Source organism: Fukomys damarensis, unplaced genomic scaffold (genome assembly GCF_012274545.1).
Source record: "Fukomys damarensis isolate Sample0158 unplaced genomic scaffold, DMR_v1.0_HiC HiC_scaffold_30, whole genome shotgun sequence".
Taxonomy (NCBI): domain Eukaryota; kingdom Metazoa; phylum Chordata; class Mammalia; order Rodentia; family Bathyergidae; genus Fukomys; species Fukomys damarensis.
This window is the reverse complement of record NW_022900942.1, coordinates 5,215,821-5,234,287: the sequence shown is the minus strand read 5'-3', so window position 1 is coordinate 5,234,287 and position 18,467 is coordinate 5,215,821. Positions and strand designations below refer to the sequence as shown.

General features: G+C 50.1%; 1 protein-coding gene across 1 annotated transcript in view; it reads left to right on the top strand.

Annotated features, from left to right (window-relative positions):
• Nucleotides 1-18,467, top strand: part of Mast1 (microtubule associated serine/threonine kinase 1) — a 35,862-nt gene that overhangs the window by 12,464 nt on the left and 4,931 nt on the right. The window contains 15 exon segments of the mRNA XM_033757320.1: nucleotides 618-778; nucleotides 1,064-1,139; nucleotides 1,263-1,472; nucleotides 3,222-3,323; nucleotides 3,400-3,532; nucleotides 3,602-3,669; nucleotides 10,906-10,991; nucleotides 11,063-11,271; nucleotides 15,464-15,602; nucleotides 15,690-15,822; nucleotides 15,954-16,119; nucleotides 16,193-16,294; nucleotides 16,414-16,536; nucleotides 17,290-17,399; nucleotides 18,213-18,392. Of these exon segments, the coding sequence (XP_033613211.1) occupies nucleotides 618-778; nucleotides 1,064-1,139; nucleotides 1,263-1,472; nucleotides 3,222-3,323; nucleotides 3,400-3,532; nucleotides 3,602-3,669; nucleotides 10,906-10,991; nucleotides 11,063-11,271; nucleotides 15,464-15,602; nucleotides 15,690-15,822; nucleotides 15,954-16,119; nucleotides 16,193-16,294; nucleotides 16,414-16,536; nucleotides 17,290-17,399; nucleotides 18,213-18,392 (1,998 nt within the window).

The window sequence follows — 18,467 nt, the reverse complement described above, 5'->3', positions numbered from 1 at the left end:
CCACAAAGAAAAAAAAAAAAAAAAAAAAAGCAAAGGAGGCTGAGTAGCACAAGAAAAGGAGAGAAAGAACAGAGGGAAGGAAAGAAAGAAGGAAGGTAGGTAGGTGAGCAGGGAATACTTGAAGGAGGAGAAAGTATGCTCCCCAGCAGGTATGATGCAGGCAGAGAAGCAGCCAGTGCAAAGGACCTGAGGCAGGAGGCTGCCTTGCTCCAGTATTCAAAAGGAGGCCAGTGTGGCAGAGCAATCCAGGCAGAGTGGAAGAAGGTGACAGCAGTGTGACAGGGCCAAGAGCTGCAGGGTCTTGTGGTCCAGGAGGGAAGACTTAGGTGTTTACTCCAAGTAAGATGGGAGCCATGGAGGGCTCTGTGCAGGGGGAGGACTTGACTCATTTGACCAGGATCCTCTGGTCATGTCAATGTCCCACCTGTGTCCAGCCCTGTCTGCCTGTCTGTGGCTGGGAGTCCCAGCCAGGTCCCAGGGATCCTAGGACCCCAAACCAGGAGCCCAGGATGCTAAGGCCTTATGGTGGACCTGCCTGGTAGTTCATCCTTCCCCGGCCCCAGCCCAGGGTCCCCGCTGGCCGCGGTGGTTCTGACCTAGCCCTGCCCATCCCCCAGTCCTCCTGCTCCTCCCAGGAGCGCCTGCACCAGCTGCCCTACCAGCCCACGGTGGACGAGCTGCACTTCCTGTCCAAGCACTTTGGCAGCACCGAGAGCATCACCGACGAGGATGGTGGTCGCCGCTCCCCAGCTGTGCGCCCACGCTCCAGGAGCCTCAGGTGGGGCTGTGCCTGGGGCCACGCTGGGAGGGGGGCTTATTTGGTTTGGTTTGGTTTGAATTTTCGAGACAGGGTCTCAGTGTGTAGTCCAAGCTGGCCTCGAACTCACTATGTAGCCCCGGCTAGCCTCGTACTCAGGACAACCGCCCTGCCTCAGCCTCCCCAGTGTTGGCGTTTGAGGTGTGCCCCAACATTCCCGGCTGAGGTCGGAGGATTGTGTATGGAGTGACCCTGAGGCCAGCTTAAAGGCGGGCGCTTGGACAGAACGGGCTTCTCTCTTTGCAGCCCTGGCCGCTCCCCCTCCTCCTATGACAATGAGATCGTGATGATGAACCACGTGTACAAGGAGCGGTTCCCTAAGGTGAGGACGGCGCCCCTGGTGTCTGTGCCGCGCGATGCAGCCCCAGGAGCCCCCTGGTGGCGGAGGAGCGCGGCACAGCCTCTGGGTCCTCCCAGCTCAGCATCCTCCGCCCATTCTCCCCAGGCTACCGCGCAGATGGAGGAGAAGTTGCGAGACTTTGCCCGCGCCTATGAGCCAGACAGCGTGCTGCCGCTGGCCGACGGCGTCCTCAGCTTCATCCACCACCAGATCATCGAGCTGGCCCGGGACTGCCTGACCAAGTCCCGGGATGGGCTCATCACCACCGTGTACTTCTATGAGCTGCAGGAGAACCTGGAGAAGCTGCTGCAGGATGTGAGTGCTGGGGACCCGCATCTGATCCCTCAATCAGGCCCGAGCCCTGCCCAAACAGGAAGCCCCACCCCCGTCAGGGGTTACAGGAAGGGCTGGGAGATCTCGCTTTTTCTCCTAAAGCTCTTTGCTCAAACGTCCAGCACACAGTAGGTGCTCAGTAAATGTTGGTTGAATGAATAGATGAAAGTCAGGCATGGTGGTGCACATGTCTTCCCAGCACTAGGGAGGCTGAGCCAGGAGGATCACTGTGACTTCAAGGCCAGCCTAGGCTATATAGTGAGACCCTGTCTCAAAAACACAACAAAAAATAAGATAATGCCCTTTTCAAGGCAGTTTTCATGAACGTCTGGATGTGGGGTGAGCCCCGGGAGCACTACAGATGTCCCAACCTGGACATACCTGGAAAACATGCAGACACACAGATCAAGGACCTGATGATATCCACAGACACTTAGGCCTGTGAAGCAGGGAGACTGGACTCCTAGGTGGAGTGTCGGTACTCCTCTTTAGTCCAGGAAGGTGTCCCTAAGGATCTGACAGTGACACTGGGGCAATGATGACAAGCAAGAGGTGCTGCACAGAGACAGCTGGAGAGAATGCCTGCTGAGTGATATGTGCAGCATGTGCAAAGGTCCTGAGGTAGGAAGAGAGCAAATCTTTAGCAGCACAGGAGCCACATGAAGGTACTGTTGAGAGCAGGTGGAGCTGGGGCAGAGCAGATGTGGGACTTTAATCTCCAGGCCTAGCCCAGAACTGAAGTTGGTGAGGGTTTTTGTTTTTTATTTTGTTTTTTGTACCAGGGATCGAACTCAGGATCTTGCGCTTGGGAAGCAAGCAGTGACACCACTGAGCTAAATCCCTCGCACAGTGTTGTTTTGAGCTTTGGTGTCAGTTCTAGGTTTCAGTCTAGATTCTGCCATTAGGACTAGGATTAGTATTAGGATTCAGAGCACAGACTCTAGATGGTCTAGGTTTACATTACTTCCTGTGTAGCCTTTGCCATGCTTCAGAACCCCTCTGCGCCTGAGTTTTTTAAAAATGGGGTTCTTGGTTCTGTCGCCTGCCTCTCAAGCACAAGAACCTGAGTTGGATCCCCAGTACACACACACACACACACACACACACAAAGGGATTCTAGGCTGGGCATGGTGGTGTATGTCTGTAATTCCAGCATTCATCAGGCCAAGGCAGGAGGATTGTCACAGCTTTGAGGGCAGCCTAGGATACATAGTGAGTTCTAAGCCAGCCTGAACTACATAATAACAAACAACAATAACAAAAATGGGATTCTGCTGGGTGTGGTGGTGCACATCTGTAATCCCAGCACTGGCGAGGCTGAGGCAGGAGGATTGCTATGAGTTCAAGGCCACCCTTGATTACGTGATGAGAGCCCATCTCAAAGAAACAAAAACAAAACAAAAGAAGTTAGGCCAGATTGGCCTTGAAGTCGCCTTAGTCCTTCTGCCTCAGCCTCCCAAGTGCTGGGATTATCAGTGTGTACCACCATGCCTGGTGAGGGCTGTTTTAAAGATAAATTGAACTCATGACAATTTTAGGACTGTGCTTGTTACATTCATTATTATTGATCATCCTTCTCATAATTACCATGATTATTTTTAGTGTGTGGCCCGAGCCTTGGCTTTTTCACCTTGCAGTGTGACAGAACTACCAGTTCATGCCCTGCAGCCTGGGACTGGGCCTGTCTGGGACTGGCAGCTGTGGCTCTGACTCTTCGTGTCCCTGCCCTAGGCCTATGAGCGGTCGGAGAGTTTGGAGGTGGCCTTCGTCACTCAGCTGGTGAAAAAGCTGCTCATCATCATCTCCCGTCCTGCGAGGCTGCTTGAGTGCCTGGTGAGGTGGCTGGACTAGCCAGGGGTGGCGGGGGCACCCCAGGAGCCCGAGGCAAACACTCCCTGTGCTGCCCCAGGAATTCAACCCAGAGGAGTTCTACCACCTGCTGGAGGCGGCCGAGGGCCACGCCAAGGAGGGCCACCTGGTCAAGACAGACATCCCACGCTACATCATCCGCCAGCTGGGCCTCACCCGAGACCCCTTTCCAGGTGCAGCCAGGGCTCCTGGGGATGTGGGGGAGCAGCCAGGCTCCTGGGATCATTGTCCCTTCCCCCTAGATGTGGCCCACCTGGAGGAGCAGGACAGTGGGGGCTCAAACACACCGGAGCAGGACGACCTATCTGAGGTAAGGCTGGGCCGGGTCAGCACCCTGGGTCTTGGGTGGGCACTGACTGCTCTCTGCCTTCCAGCGGTGTGGACCTCACTTTCCCACTGGTAAGGTGAGGTTAAGAATGGTTCATCCTACTAGTGAATGGTGTAATCCCAGCACTTAGGAGCTGAGGCAGAAGGATCACCATGAGTTCAAGGCCAGTCTGGGATACGTACTGTCTTTCCCTGAAAGTAAGACTGGGTCTTATATTAATTTTTGCTCCAAGAGACACAGTAGAGCTTATTTTCAGGAGATGTCTTACTTTTTCATGTACAACAACCTACTTTTGTTCATGTACAAAAATGTACGTTTATTAAAACATAATCGGTCATTCTGAACATCGTCGTAACTCTCCGAACCCTGGATTCCAGCCTGAATTTCTTGCGATTCCATTTCCTGTAGAACCATTGGCCCCAATCTCCCACGTCCAGCGATAGAGCCCTCCTTAATTGAGCGCTTCTTGTCCACGTAGCCTGCTCGTAGCGCACTGGCCACAGAGCCGTCGGTGATTCTATCCCGTGAATTCTCCGCCCAAGTCACGACCTCTTGCAGGCTGGCTTCACAAAGCTTCCATTAAATCAAGTGTTAATCGAAGACTCACGGTCCAGGAGTGGCCACAGAAACGATGCCATTCAGAGAGAAGGTCCGGGCGAAAGTGATGAAAAACTGCAGGCACCGAATCCCGAGAACTTTTCTTTGCTTCACAGGAGTGCACCGAGCGTGTCTGTTACAACACACGGTGTACGGAATCGTGAAGATTCGTGTAAGACACAAGCACGTCCGCTCGTTATCAAGGGCAGGCGTAGCTCGTGTGTTGTGTCTGTGGCCTATGGGTCATTCGGCAGTGAGGCTGAAGGCCGTCCATCTACGTAGGTGTCTACCTGTCCTCCACGGGCGCCCACTTGGGTTATGATTTATGATGCCCTTTATTTTAAGTATTAATGTCAATAATATTATTTATTTATATATAACTACCTACTAACATTATTTTATAATTTAATATGTCCATCTGGCTGATGATCTTTTTTGGGGGGATCCTGGGGATCGAACTCAGGACCTTGTACTTGCGGTGCCACTGAGCTAAATCCCTGGCCCAGGCTGATGATGGTAATTGGGCCTTATTTTGGGGGTAGGGCTTATAATACAAGCACCCTGAAAAGTCATGCTAGGGCTTATTTTCCAAGTTAAGTCTTTTTTTTTTTGTATCAGGGGTTGAAATCTAGTTAGATTTTATTTTCAGACCCTGTCTCAAAGAAACCAAACCAAATCAAAACAAAACAAAAAACTAAAAGAAAGCAAATAATCTTTATTCATTCATGAGGTACTTTAAATTTTCTTTTTCCCTTTCCTTTCTCTCTCTCTCTCTCTCTCTCTCTCCCTCTCTCTCTCTCGCAGCTCTAGGATGGAACCTGGGCCTCATATATGCTAAGCATGTGCTCAACCACTGGCTGTACCCTCATGAGGTGTTTTTTGTTTTTTGTTTTTTTTTTTTTGAGACAAAGTCTCCCTGCGTTGCTCAGGCTAATTCTGAACTCTTGGGCTCCAGCCATTCCCTTGCCTCACCTTCCCAAGTAACAGGGACTGTACCTATAAACCTCTGTCCCAAGCAAACTCCCCATTTTAACCATTTTATCTCCCTGTCTGCTGTCTATCTATCTATCAATCATTTCTTTGGCGGTGCTGGGGATGGAACCCAAGGAAGGCCTCAGGCGTGCCAGGCAAGTGCTGACCACTGAGCTGGACCTCAGCTGTTTTTGTTTTTATTTTCTGGTGGTGCCGAGGATTGAACCCAGGGCCTCACATGTTCTAAGCACATGTTCTAGCACTGAGCTACATCTGTAGCCCCCCGAACTGTTTTAGAATGAACAATTCCATGACATTTAGCGCATTCTCAGTGCTGCAGAACCACCGGGACTCGTTTGTTCCAGACCTATTTTATGAACCCAGAAAGAAAGCTCACATCCAAAAGGCAGCCAGAGCCTGCACCCTGCTCTGGCCCTGGAAGCTGCTCATTGGCTTTCTGTCTCTGTGGATCTATCTTCCCGGTGTTACCTGAGAATGGAATTATTCATTCCATGGCCTTTCTGTCTGGCTTGTTTCACTTAGCTCAATGTCTGGGAATTTGTTTGTTTGTTTGTTTGTTTGTTTTGAGACAGAGTCTCACTATGTAGTTGTGACTGACCTAAAACTCACTATGTAGCCCAATGGGAACTTTTATTTTTTTTAAGTGGTGACAAAGTTTATTAGAAAAAATAAGTGAAGAGTGAGGGAGAAACTGGCTCTGCAGAGCAACCTTGGGCCCAGGAAAAATGGCAAAAGTAAGATTAAAAAAATATACCCTAGGGGATATAGGGAAGGCTATCTGAGGAAAGCCGCAATCACTGGGGGCTTTTTAATTAACTTTTTTATTTTTGGTTTTTTGGTTATTTGAGACAGGGTCTCACTATGTAGTTAAGACTGACCTGGAACTCACTATGTAGTCCAGGCTGGTCTCGAACTCACAGCGATCCTCCTGCCTCAGCCTCCCAAGTGCTGGATTACAGGCATGCACTACCACACCCAGCTTTATTTCTGTTGAGACAGGGTCTCTCTGTGTAGCCCAGGCTGGCCTTGAACTTGTCCCGATCCTCTTGCCTCAGCTTCCTGAGTCCTGGGATCTAGGCGTGCACCATCATGCTTGGTGCTCATTCTTTCTTTTTTTCTTTTCTTTTTCTGGCTCTCATTCTTTCTCACGGCTGGCTGACATTCCATCGTGGGGCAATGCTCCATTTTGTTTAGCCATTCATCCACTGATGGTGAGTTAGAAGAAACAAACCTCTTTCTCCCCCGCTCTAAAACCACAATCCACGCATAAGGTTCCTGTGACCCAAAGAACCATGAGGACCAATCCTCATTAGCAAGCAAGCTGTCCTGCCACTGTCCCTGTCTGCCTGGAGACGCGACAGAGCCCACAGCCACAGGCCCAGTCCCAAGACTGTCCCCTGCCCTACCACACTGCAGCCGCCAGTCACCACCACAGAAGGTCTCCCTTGTGCTTCTGAGCCACCAGCTGTAAACTGAAGTCCCCACAACTGCTTCCTCGAGTGTGATTAATCTGCACGAGCAATTCGCAGACCTCAGGGAGACAGTGATCTTCACCAGCTCATGATAAAGGATGGCCCAAAGGATGCCTGGCACAGTGGCGCACGCCTGTCATCCCAGCACTCTGAGGCTGAGGCAGGAGGATCACAAGTTCCGGCCCATCCTGGGCAATGTTGCAACTTAGTGAGATCCTATCTTTTTTTTTTTTTTTTTTTTTTTTTGGTACTGGGGATCAAACTCAGGTCCTTGCGCTTAGTGAGATCTTATCTTGAAATAAGTAAAACGAGTTGAGGATGTAGCTCAGTGCAGCGTCTCTGGGTTCCAGCCCCTATATTACAAAACAAAGGAAAGCAAGATGAGAAAAGTACATAGAGTGGAGTATGTGGAGCCTCGTGTGGTGGCTCCCACCTGGAACCGCAGCACAGGGGAGGCAGGAGGATGACTGTGAGTTCGAGGCCAGCCTGGGCTACATAGAGAGCCCATGTCTAACACTGCGAAAGAAGTATGTGGGGAGAGGGATGGCACTTCCTCACCCTCTCCAGCCGCCCCCCATGTGTGGGATCCAGAAGCTTCTGTCCTTGTACTTTGGGCTTCTGGGATGTCACTGCATAGGAAGGGTTGTTCATAGCTGAGTGTGAGGAAGACCAAGGAAACTGTCTGCTCAGATTCTTGTTCTTTTCGTACCAGGGATCGAATTTAGGTCCTTGTGCTTTTGAGGCAGACGGTGGAACCACTCAGCTAAATCCTTGTTTTTCTTATTTTAAGTCTTACTGCATAGCGCATGCTGGCCTTGAACTCACTAGGAAGCCCAGGCTGGCCTCAAACTCAAAGTGATCCTCCTGCCTCAGCCTCCTGAGTGCTGGGATCACAGGTGTGTGCCACCATGCCCAGTAATTTTCAGGTCTTGGGCTGGAAACGCAGCTCGTGACAATCTCTTGTCTAGCACAGGTGAGGCCCTGGGTTCCATTCCTAGCTCCGAAAAAATAAAAGACCTATGCTATTATCTCTTCTCCTCCTCCTCCTCCTTCTTCTTCTTCTTTTTTTTTTTTTTTTTGAGGTGCTGGGGTTGGAACCCAGGGCCTCCTGCAAGTTATACAAGTGCTCGACACTGAGCCACACTCCCCGCCCTTGCTGGGCTTCTGAGTGGGATGCTGGTTCTCTCTGGTAATAGTGGCTTGGCCTGGAAATTTCCCAAGTCCCCTCCTAGTTCAGGCACATTGACAAACTTTCTAGATGTCTACTGGAGACTGCTGCCTTCATGTTCATACCATATTTTCAAAATCTGAACCTGGAGCTAGGTGTGGTGGTGCACACTGTGATCCCATCACTCAAGAGCCTGAGGCAGGAGGATCTCTGAGTTTGAGGCCAGCCTGGGTTACATAGGGAGACCCTGTCTCAAAAGCCAAAAAGTGAGCTGGGGATTTAGCTCAGTGGTGCCGCCACCTGCCTCACAAGTGCAAGGTCCCAAGTTCGATCCCAGTACCAAAAGAAAAAAAAAGTGAAATCATCTGAGTTAGTGAATTTTGTTTTATTGTTTTCTTCACATTCATACATACGCACACATCTTTCCTTCATACATATTTAAAAGAATCTCACTCTACAGCCCATTTGTGTAATATTTTGAATAGATAACGAAGTGACATCACTTAAAATTCTTAAACCCTACAAAAGTATTTATCCGAAATTGTTCTTTTTTAAAATTCAACCCTAATTCCTTTCAATGAGACTTGCTAATTGACTGATTCAAACCTTCCATTTCCTTTTTTCTTTCCTGCCTGATTGATCTGCTTCTTCCTGCTAAATGTTTGTTTTGAGCCATTTCTTCTTGTAACCCTACGAGTTTTTGCGTCAGATATTTTTAGCCTACATCATTAGGCCCACACAAGTTCAACATCTTTATACCTCTCAGATCTTTTTGCAGAATACCTCTGTAATTTTGTTTTTGTTTTTGTTTTTTGAGATAGCGTCTTGCTATGTATTTCCAGCTGGGCTTCATGTAATCGAGGCTGGCCTCGGAATTCGCAGTGATCCTTCTGTCTCAAACTCCTAAAGGCTGGGATGACGGGTGTGCACCGCCACACCTGGCTGTGATTCTTACCTTTGTCCCTAAGAAAAAACAAAACAATTTTCAAAAATGCTATATAGTGAAATCAGGGCATGGTGGTTTATATTTATAATCCAATCACTCAGGAGGATAAGGCAGGAGAATCACACGTTCAAAGCCAGCCTGGACTACATAGCAAGACCCTGTCTCAAAACAGACAAACAAAATGATACACAGTAAAAAAATGTTACTCCCACTTTTGATCCCAATTACTCTGTATCCTCCAAAGATGATGACATAGTTATATTTCGCTTCTTTGTACCGTGGATAGAATCCAAGTGCTTTACCACTGAGCTATATCCTCAGTCCTTTTTCAAATTTCATTTTGAGATTGGGCCTTGCTGAGTACGTCAGGCTCACTTCAAACTTGCCACCCCCTCTCCTTCTACTCCCCTCCCTCACCGCTTGCTCCATCTCTTTGATACTCTTCCCCTTTAAGAAGACTTATCTCCTTCCTATTGTCTGCCCTTTATTTTGCTCTTTACTTATAATTAGGGCTTCTCATGTAAGAGAATATTTAAGCTTGTGTGTCTGATTTATTTCACTTAACATTATGGTCTCAAGGAACATTCATTTTTCTACATATGACTCCAGTTTGTCCTATATGGCAGAGTATGAATACCATTGTATGTAAGGGCCAGGGATCTGTCTCGGTTCCACCACCTGCCTCACAAGCACAAGGTCCTGAGTTCAATCCCCGATACCAAGACAAAACAAAACAAAACAACCCAAGAAAACATTATATGTAAATCCCACATACATTTTCAGTATCTCCCCTTATTTAAATTATTATTTTGAAAAGAAATTATTGTTTTGGCTTTTTTTTTTCTTTTTGGTGTTTTGAGACAAGGTCTCACTATGTAGTTCAGTCTGGCCTGGAACCCATTATGTAGCCCTGGATGGCCTCAGACACGTGTTGATCCTCCTGCCTCAGCCTCCCAAGTGCTGGGATTATAGGCGTGCACCAATACACCTGGATTAGCTTTTGTTTTAGCAGTGCTGGAGATTGAACTCCATGACCTTATGTCAGTTGGGCTACTGCTTTACCACTGGGCTGTGCCCTCAGCCTTTTTTATTTTATTTTGAAACAAGGTCTCACTAAGTCACTCAGTCTGGCCTCAAACTTCAATCCTCCTGCCTCAGCCTCCCAAGTGGCTGGGCTTACAGTCCATTCTTTGTAACAGTGCCATCATATTATTTTATCCGAATGGCCCTTACGTGTTCATTGAACCGATTTCCTGTAGATGGACATATGTATTGCTTCCAGGCTTGCAATGAGCAAGATCGTATATGTGCATGCATGTCTGCAGCCTACATTCAGAAGAGGAGCTGCTAGATCAAAGGAAACACACATTTTTTATCTGACATATACCGGAATGCCTTTCATGGGAGATGTACTTTTGTTGTTGTTGTTGTACTAGTGATTGAATGTAGGACTGTTGCACTGAGTTATATCACCATTCTTTTTTATTTCTTCTTTTGAGACAAAGACTCACTCAATCACCAAATTGCCTAGGCTGGAGCCAAATTTGTGATCCTCCTGCCTCAGCCTCTCAAGTACTGGGATTCTTGGCAAACAACACCATGCCCAGTGAGATCTTGTGTTTGTGAACTGTAACTCTAGTTCACAGACTTGGCCCATTTTTTTCCCTCTTCGGTTTTTAGGTTTCTTGTTATTGATTTCTGAGAACTCTTAATATATGTACACACCTGTGTGATTATCTGTGTTGTAGGGGCTTTTTGTTTGTTTTCTTGAGGCAAGGTCTCATGTAGTTCAGGCTGGCTGTGAATTCACTACATAGCCCAGGATGACCTCAAATTTGGAATGATCCTCCTGCTTCAGCCTCAGGAGTGCTAGGATAACAGGCGTGTGCTGCCAGCCTAGCTCTTAAAATCCCAACTTTGCCATTTCCTCACTGTGGCACGGGAAGGGTCCACTCACTCTCCATGCCTCAGTTTCTCCGCGTGTAAAATGGAGTAACAGAAATCCTTCCCATGATGGCAGTGGGGGTCTCTATTTCCTGCAGGGTCGTGGCAGCACCTCCAAGGCCAAGAAGCCCCCTGGGGAGAACGACTTTGACACCATCAAGCTCATCAGCAACGGTGCCTACGGGTGAGCCACCTGGGGCTCCGGCGGGTGGGCAGGGCAGTGTCGCAGAGGTGACGCTGGCCCTGCCCCCACAGGGCCGTCTACCTGGTGCGGCACCGCGACACGCGGCAGCGCTTCGCCATGAAGAAAATCAACAAACAGAACCTGATCCTGCGAAACCAAATCCAGCAGGCCTTTGTGGAGCGTGACATCCTCACCTTTGCAGAGAACCCCTTTGTAGTCGGCATGTTCTGCTCCTTTGAGACTCGGCGCCACCTCTGCATGGTCATGGAGTATGTGGAAGGTGCGTGCCTGTCAGCTGCAGCTGCTGCGTATTGAGTGGCTGGCTTGCTCTTGGAGACAGGGTCTCACCAGGTAGCCCAGGCTGGCTTTCAACTCAAGGTGATCCTCCTGCTTCAGCCTCCTCAGGTCTGGGATTATGGTGATGGACCACCATGCCCAGCCCTGTTTGTCTGTCTCCCCTGACCCCGTTTGTTGAATTTTTTTTTTCTTGGTACTGGGTATCAAACTTGGACCCTTCTGCTTGCAAGGTAGGCAGCAGAACCACTGAGCCAAATCCCCGGCCCTGTTTGTTGGATTTTTGAGGCAGGGTCTTGCTGTGTGTAGTCCGGGCTGGCCTTGAACTCACTATATAGGCCAGGCTGGTCTTGAACTTGTGGTGATCCTCCTGCCTCAGCCTCCCATGTGCCGAGATTACAAGCATACACTACAGCCATCTTGTCTTCCCTCTTTTACCATCCAGCCGTGGACCTGTTCATCTGTCACCCTATTAATTTGTATCTGCTTTTCATTTTGTTCAATACAGACCCACTCACCCAGTGATTAGCTAACCCTCCAGCCAGCCTCCTTCCAGCTGTAGTTACTTATCCAGACCTATATTCATGCGCCTGTTTTTTAATTAATTAATTAATTATTAATCAACTACCTCTTTTTGCAGTACTGTGATTTGAACTCAGGCCCTCACTTATGTCAGGCAAGGGCTCTACCACTGAGCTGTGTAGCCCCAGCCCTTTCAAATTTTTATTCATATTTTTATTTTTTTGAGACGGGGTCTTGCTATATAGTCCAGGATGGCTTCAAACTCACTATGTAGCTCAGGCTGGCCTTGAGCTCTCAGTGATGCTCCCGCATCAGCCCCCTGAGTACAGGGGTGCACCACCCCTCCCAGCTTTAAATTTCTTTCTTTTAAATTGAGTTTATTGGTACATTTTAGGTACCAATAGTGCAGTTGGATTCATTACTGGGATCTTGTACCTTTACATGACAAGTCTTGGTTCTCATTTTTTCCCCTTGTTTAAATTTCATTTTGAGATAGGGTCTCACTAAGTTGCCCAGGCTGAGGTGTTTCTTTTTTGTGTTTTTTTGGGGGGCAGGTACTGGGGATTGAACTCAGGACCTGGCACTTGTGAGGCAGGTGCAGTGTCATTGAGCTAAATCCTCAGCCCAGGAGAAGGTTGAACTCATGATCCTTCTGCTTCCATTTCCCAAGTGGCTTGGATTTCAGGCCTGTACCACTGGGCCCAGCTACTACCCATATTTTTATGCATTACATTTAAACCTACATTTTAATATCCATCTTCTTCATCTATTTATCGCTCTACTGCATCATCTATCATCCATCCCTCTGTGTGTCTCTGTCCCTATCCCTCTCTTTCTCTTTCTGTAATGGGATTGAAACCAGGACCTTCAACAGAGCTACATCCCCTGCCCTTTTTAGTTCCCTTTTATTTCGAGACCAGGTCTCCGTAAGTCACTAAACTGCCCAAGCTGGGCTCAAAGTTTCAGTTGTCCTGTCTCAGCCTTGTAGAGTTTTGGGATGACGGGTGTGTGCCAATATGCCCAGCTGCTATCTCCGTATTGTGCTATTATCTATCATGCATCTCTCTATTATAGCTAGTATCTAATAGATCTATTTATCATCTGTCTTTCTGTCTCATGGTCACCTGCCATTTATCTGCTTTAAATGACCTCTCATGCGGTTATACCATTTACTTCTATTGACCACCTATTTATCTCTCTCTGTCATAGCTGACTAGCTCCCTCTACGAACCCATCAATCCATTTATCCTTCCGTCACCCTGGCAGTAACCTGTCCACACCATCACACATGCCTTATGTTTACCTGGACACTCGTGTGACATTGTAGGGCGCATCTGTGCTGTCTCCAAGCTTTAGCCAACCTTCCAGTCACTCAGCAAGTGTCCCTTGTGGTCTCCCTCGAGCCACCTTCTGCCCTAGGCATGGTTTACATTTTTACATTCTGGTCCTCGAAGGAGGAGAGCAAGCCCAGGAGGCTGAAGGCGGTGTGGGGAGGTGACTGGCCTCTTCTGTGAGGCCTGTGTTATGGCAGGCAGCGGAACTGCTAAGCTAAATCCCCGGCCCACAATTTTTTTTTTTTTTTTTACAAGTTCTCCTTAGGTACCCCAGGCTGGCCTCAAACTCACATCGATTCTCCTGCCTCAGCCTCCCAAGTACTGGAATTATAGGTGTGCGCCACCATGCCTGGCTGGAATATGGATTTGGAGGAACAACAAGGAGCCAGTAGATCTGGAGCCTAGTTAAAGAGGGGAAGAGGTGGGTGGAGAGAGAGTGGGATGAGCATGCGGGGCTCTTCACAGTCTGGATGACACTGGATTGTATTCCAAATTCAACAGAAGCCACTGCAAAGTTTTAAGTGCAGCTGACATGGTCTGACTTATGTTTTAAGAAAATCTGTTTGGGGACTGGGGATTTAGCTCAGTGGCTTCAATCCCAGGTATTAAAAAAAAAAAAAAAAAAAAAAAAAAGAAAAAAAACAAACCCCCGGGCTTGGGGTAGTGGCACACATCTGTCATACCAGCCAATTGGGAGCCTGAGACAGAGTGATTGCAAGTTCAAGGCCAGCATCGGGCAATTAGCAAGACCCTATCTTAGAAGAAAAATTTAAAAGAACTGGGAGTATAGCTCAGTGGTAGAACATTTGCCTAGTATGTGTGAGGCCCTGGGTTTTGTCCCCAGCACTACCACCAAAAACCAGAAATCCATTGTCTGCTTTAGAGGGGCAGAAGCAGTGAGACTAGGCGGTGGAGATCATTGCAATCCCAGTGATGAGTGGGTGGAACTGAGAGATCGCTTTGGTGAGTGACACACTCTGGAGTGCTGTCCTCAGGGCCTCCTGGGTACAAGTCAGCTGTGAGGTATCATTTATGCACAAGTAGTGGTGTGTGTGTAATCCCAGCACTTGGGAGGCTGAGGCAGGAAGATCACTGTGAGTTTGAGGCCAGCTTGGGCTACATAGTGAGTTGAAGACTATCCTGAAGAACATAGCAAGACCCTGCTTTAAAAAATAAAAAAGCCAAGTCACCACAGCTGGGTTCTCAGTTCTCAGCATAAATTGTACATCAGAATTACTTGGGATTGTGGCTAAATACAGATTCTTACACCCTGCTCTCAGAGTCTAAAGCCACCTAAATCTAGCTAAAAAAAAAAAAAAAAAAAAAAAGGAAGGAAACAAAGAAATGTATTGATTCATGGGATCAAAAAAATGGCATCAGAAAAAAACTGTTGACATAAGGGCCAGGAATTTAGCTTAGTGGTGCCACCACCTGCTACCTGAGGTCCTGAGTTCGATCTCCAGTACCAAATAAATAAATAAAAAGGCATTACCTTCAGGAAAGGCTGTATGCAGGTACTCTAACCACCCCATCAGGAATCTCTTATCTCCTTGCACTTCTCTCCCATGTGTGGGTTTCCTCAAACAACTCCTGATGTAGGTGGCTGATCCCAGATTCCATCTATGAATTTAGCAATCTCTGTAATGAAAGAACAAAAATTCTGAATGCTACTCCCTGGAACAAGTTGCCTTGCTGAACCCAAGTACTGAGCCTGGCAGGAAATCTAGCCCTTGGAAGGAAAGGGAAGAATCAATATTAGGGAAACTATAATATCAGTGTTGGTCCCAGCATGGTATCTTGGTGGTAGAGTGCTTGTCTAGCTTGCAGAAGGCCCTAAATTCAAATCCTAGCACAAGCTGGGTATGATGAAGGTACAGTGATCCACAACTCTAATTTCAGCACTGTGGGAGACCGAGGCTGGAAGATCACAAGTTCAAGCCCAGCCTGAGCAACTCAGTAACTTAGCAAGAACCTGTCTCAAAAAGATAGAGAAGGGGCCAGGGATTTAGTTCAGTGGTTTGGCCGCCTGCCTCACAAGCGCAAGGTCCTGAGTTCAATCCCCAGCTCCCCCGCCCCAAAAAAGACAGAGATGAAGGTGGTGGCGAGAGAGAGAAGGGGAGAGGGGAGAAGACTGGAGAGGAGAGAGAAAAGGGCAAATCTCAACAACTGAGGAAGAGGGAGGCCCCTCTCTGCACCTCAGTTTTCCATATCTGCAAAGTGGGCTCAATGGAACATGATTATTGGGGCTGTGGTTCATGTCCTGTGGTCAGCTGTGGTTCCAGGTTCTTCCCTTCTCGTGTGACCCTGTCACCTGTCCTGCAGGCGGTGACTGTGCCACCCTGCTGAAGAATATTGGGGCGCTGCCCGTGGAGATGGCACGCATGTACTTTGCTGAGACGGTGCTGGCGCTTGAATACTTGCACAACTACGGCATTGTGCACCGTGACCTCAAGCCGGACAAGTGAGCTTGCCCTTGCCATCCCTTCCTCCCTGCCCCGGGGGGCCAGGGCTGCACGGCCTCCCCCCTGAGACCTGCCCGTGTCTGCAGCCTGCTCATCACCTCCATGGGCCACATCAAGCTCACTGACTTTGGCCTGTCCAAAATGGGGCTCATGAGTCTGACCACCAACCTGTACGAAGGCCACATTGAGAAGGACGCCCGCGAGTTCCTGGACAAACAGGTGTGTGGCAGGCGTGGGGGTCCTTAGGGCAGAGCTGCCCACAGGACTCGGGGACCCACAGCCTGGGGGGGGCACGGCTGTTGCTGGAGGCGCCCCTGTGGCCAGGGCATGGGCTGACCACCTGCCCCCAGGTGTGTGGGACCCCTGAGTACATCGCGCCCGAGGTCATCCTACGCCAGGGCTATGGGAAGCCGGTGGACTGGTGGGCCATGGGGATCATCCTCTACGAGTTCCTGGTGGGCTGCGTGCCCTTCTTCGGGGACACACCGGAAGAGCTCTTCGGACAGGTCATCAGTGGTACGTGCCTCCTGTGTGGCTGGCCAGGCCCCACAGCCCCCCAAGCCACCCTCAGCTCCACGGTGCCTTGCAGATGACATCCTGTGGCCTGAGGGGGATGAGGCACTGCCTGCAGATGCCCAGCTCCTGATATCCAGCCTCCTGCAGACCAACCCACTGGTTCGGCTAGGAGCAGGTGAGGCCTGTGGGCAGGGAGCAGGACCCTGACCCTGAGCCAGCCCAGGACCCCGCCCTGGGGCGGAAGTCAGCAGGTGACAGGCAGCCATCGGCTTTCACCCCATCCTTCTCTCCCAGGCGGTGCCTTTGAGGTCAAGCAACACAGTTTCTTTCGAGACCTGGACTGGACCGGACTGCTGAGGCAGAAGGCCGAGTTCATCCCCCACCTGGAGTCAGAAGATGACACCAGCTACTTCGACAGTGAGTGGTGACTAGGCTGCCCTGGTGGAGGCTGGGAAGGAAGCAGTGGACACCTGGATTGGGCAGGGCAAATGGGGGCGTGGTCCAGTCTGGGGCGGAGCTAAGCAGAAAACTGTAAGATCTAAAAACTAGGCAGGATCAGGGCGTGTGGTACACACCTATCATCCCAGCACTCTGGGAGGCTGAGGCAGGAAGATTGCAAGTTTGAACTCAGCCTGGGTAACTGACCAATTTAGTGAGACCCTGTCTCAAAATAGAGAATTTAAAAAAGGGTTGGAGGGCTGGGGGTTTAGCTCAGTGGTTCGGCGCCTTCCTCACAAGGACCCGAGTTGGATCCCCGGTACAAAAAAAAAAAAAAAAAAAAGGAGGTGTACCTCAGTGTGAAGGCAGGCCCTGGAATCAATCTACACACACACACACACACACACATACACACACACGCCCGCGCGCGCGCGAGCATACACATGCATGCACACACATGGACCAGGAAAGAACTGAGGTAAGGGTGCAACCTGAACAGATCAAGGCCGGGCCTGGACAGGACCAAGGGGAAGAGGAGCCCGGGCTTGTAGCGTTGTTGTGGGATCTGAAGGCGTGGTCTAGAAAAGGGGCCGGGACCTGGGCTGGGGGAGGAACCTGGACTCATTGGTGGGGGAGGCAGAACCTTGTCTAAACTACAGGCCTGGCGGAACTGGGTGCCCCTGGCGGTGTGAACTGTCCCAACCCGCAGTCACGGCCCGCACCCCTCCCCAGCCCGCTCTGACAGGTATCACCACGTGAACTCCTACGACGAGGATGACACGACGGAAGAGGAGCCCGTGGAGATCCGCCAGTTCTCCTCCTGCTCCCCGCGCTTCAGCAAGGTGGGGCCAGGCTAGGCTGGGGTGGGCGGGGCTCGAGGGGGCGAGACTGAGGGTGGGGAGCAGATGGAGGTGACAGCCGGGTCCCAGGACCCACGTGGTCTCATACTGGACCGTTACTGGGGAAGGGGAGCCAGGAATGGTGATGCCTGGGGGAGACAGCATGAGGTTTTAAGATACAGGTCCTCGGAATTAATAGGAGTAACGGGAACCTGGAGAGTCATGTAGAGGAGGACCCCTGGCATGGAGTTAGGTCTCGAGCCAGGGAATATTCCAGCACTCTGGGAGGCCAAGGCAGGAAGATGCAAGTGTGAGTCTCACGTGGATAATCTAGTGACTTAGAAAAACTGATTTTAAAAAATCTAAAAGTAAGGGCTGGGGATATAGCTCAGGGCAAAGGCTCTGGATTGCATCCCAGTACGGGAAGAAAAAACAGAACAGAGGTGGGGGGCAGGGATTTGGCTCAGTGGTTCCACCGACTGCCTCTCAAGCGCAGCGCAAGAACCGGACTGCGATCCCAGGTACAAAAAAAAAGAAAAGAAAAGAAAAAAAAAAGAAAGAAAGAAAAAGAGAAAAAAATAATAGAACGGGGGCAGGGGTGGGACAGATTGAGGAGCCCTGGAAAGGGACAGGGCCGGGTGAGCGGACACTTGCTTTGGAGGAGGGCCTGGGAAGATAGGTGGGGCTAGATGGGTGGGAGTGGGGCCTAATTTATAGACGGGGCCTCAGTCGACCTGGGTGGAGCGTGGGTTTGGCCGTTCCAGGGGCAGGAAGCTGATTGGCTCTCAAGCAAAGGCAGGACCCACCCCCTTGCAGGTGTACAGCAGCATGGAGCAGCTATCACAGCACGAGCCCAAGACCCCGGTAGCGGCAGCAGGGGGCGGCAAGCGGGAACCGAGCAGCAAGGGCCCGGAAGAGAAGGTGGCCGGCAAGCGGGAGGGGCTGGGCGGCCTGACCCTGCGCGAGAAGACCTGGAGAGGGGGCTCCCCCGAGATGTGAGCAGGACAGGGCGGAGGATGGGGGCGGGGCCCGGGGGCGTGTCTCCGCTGACCACCACCCCTCCACAGCAAG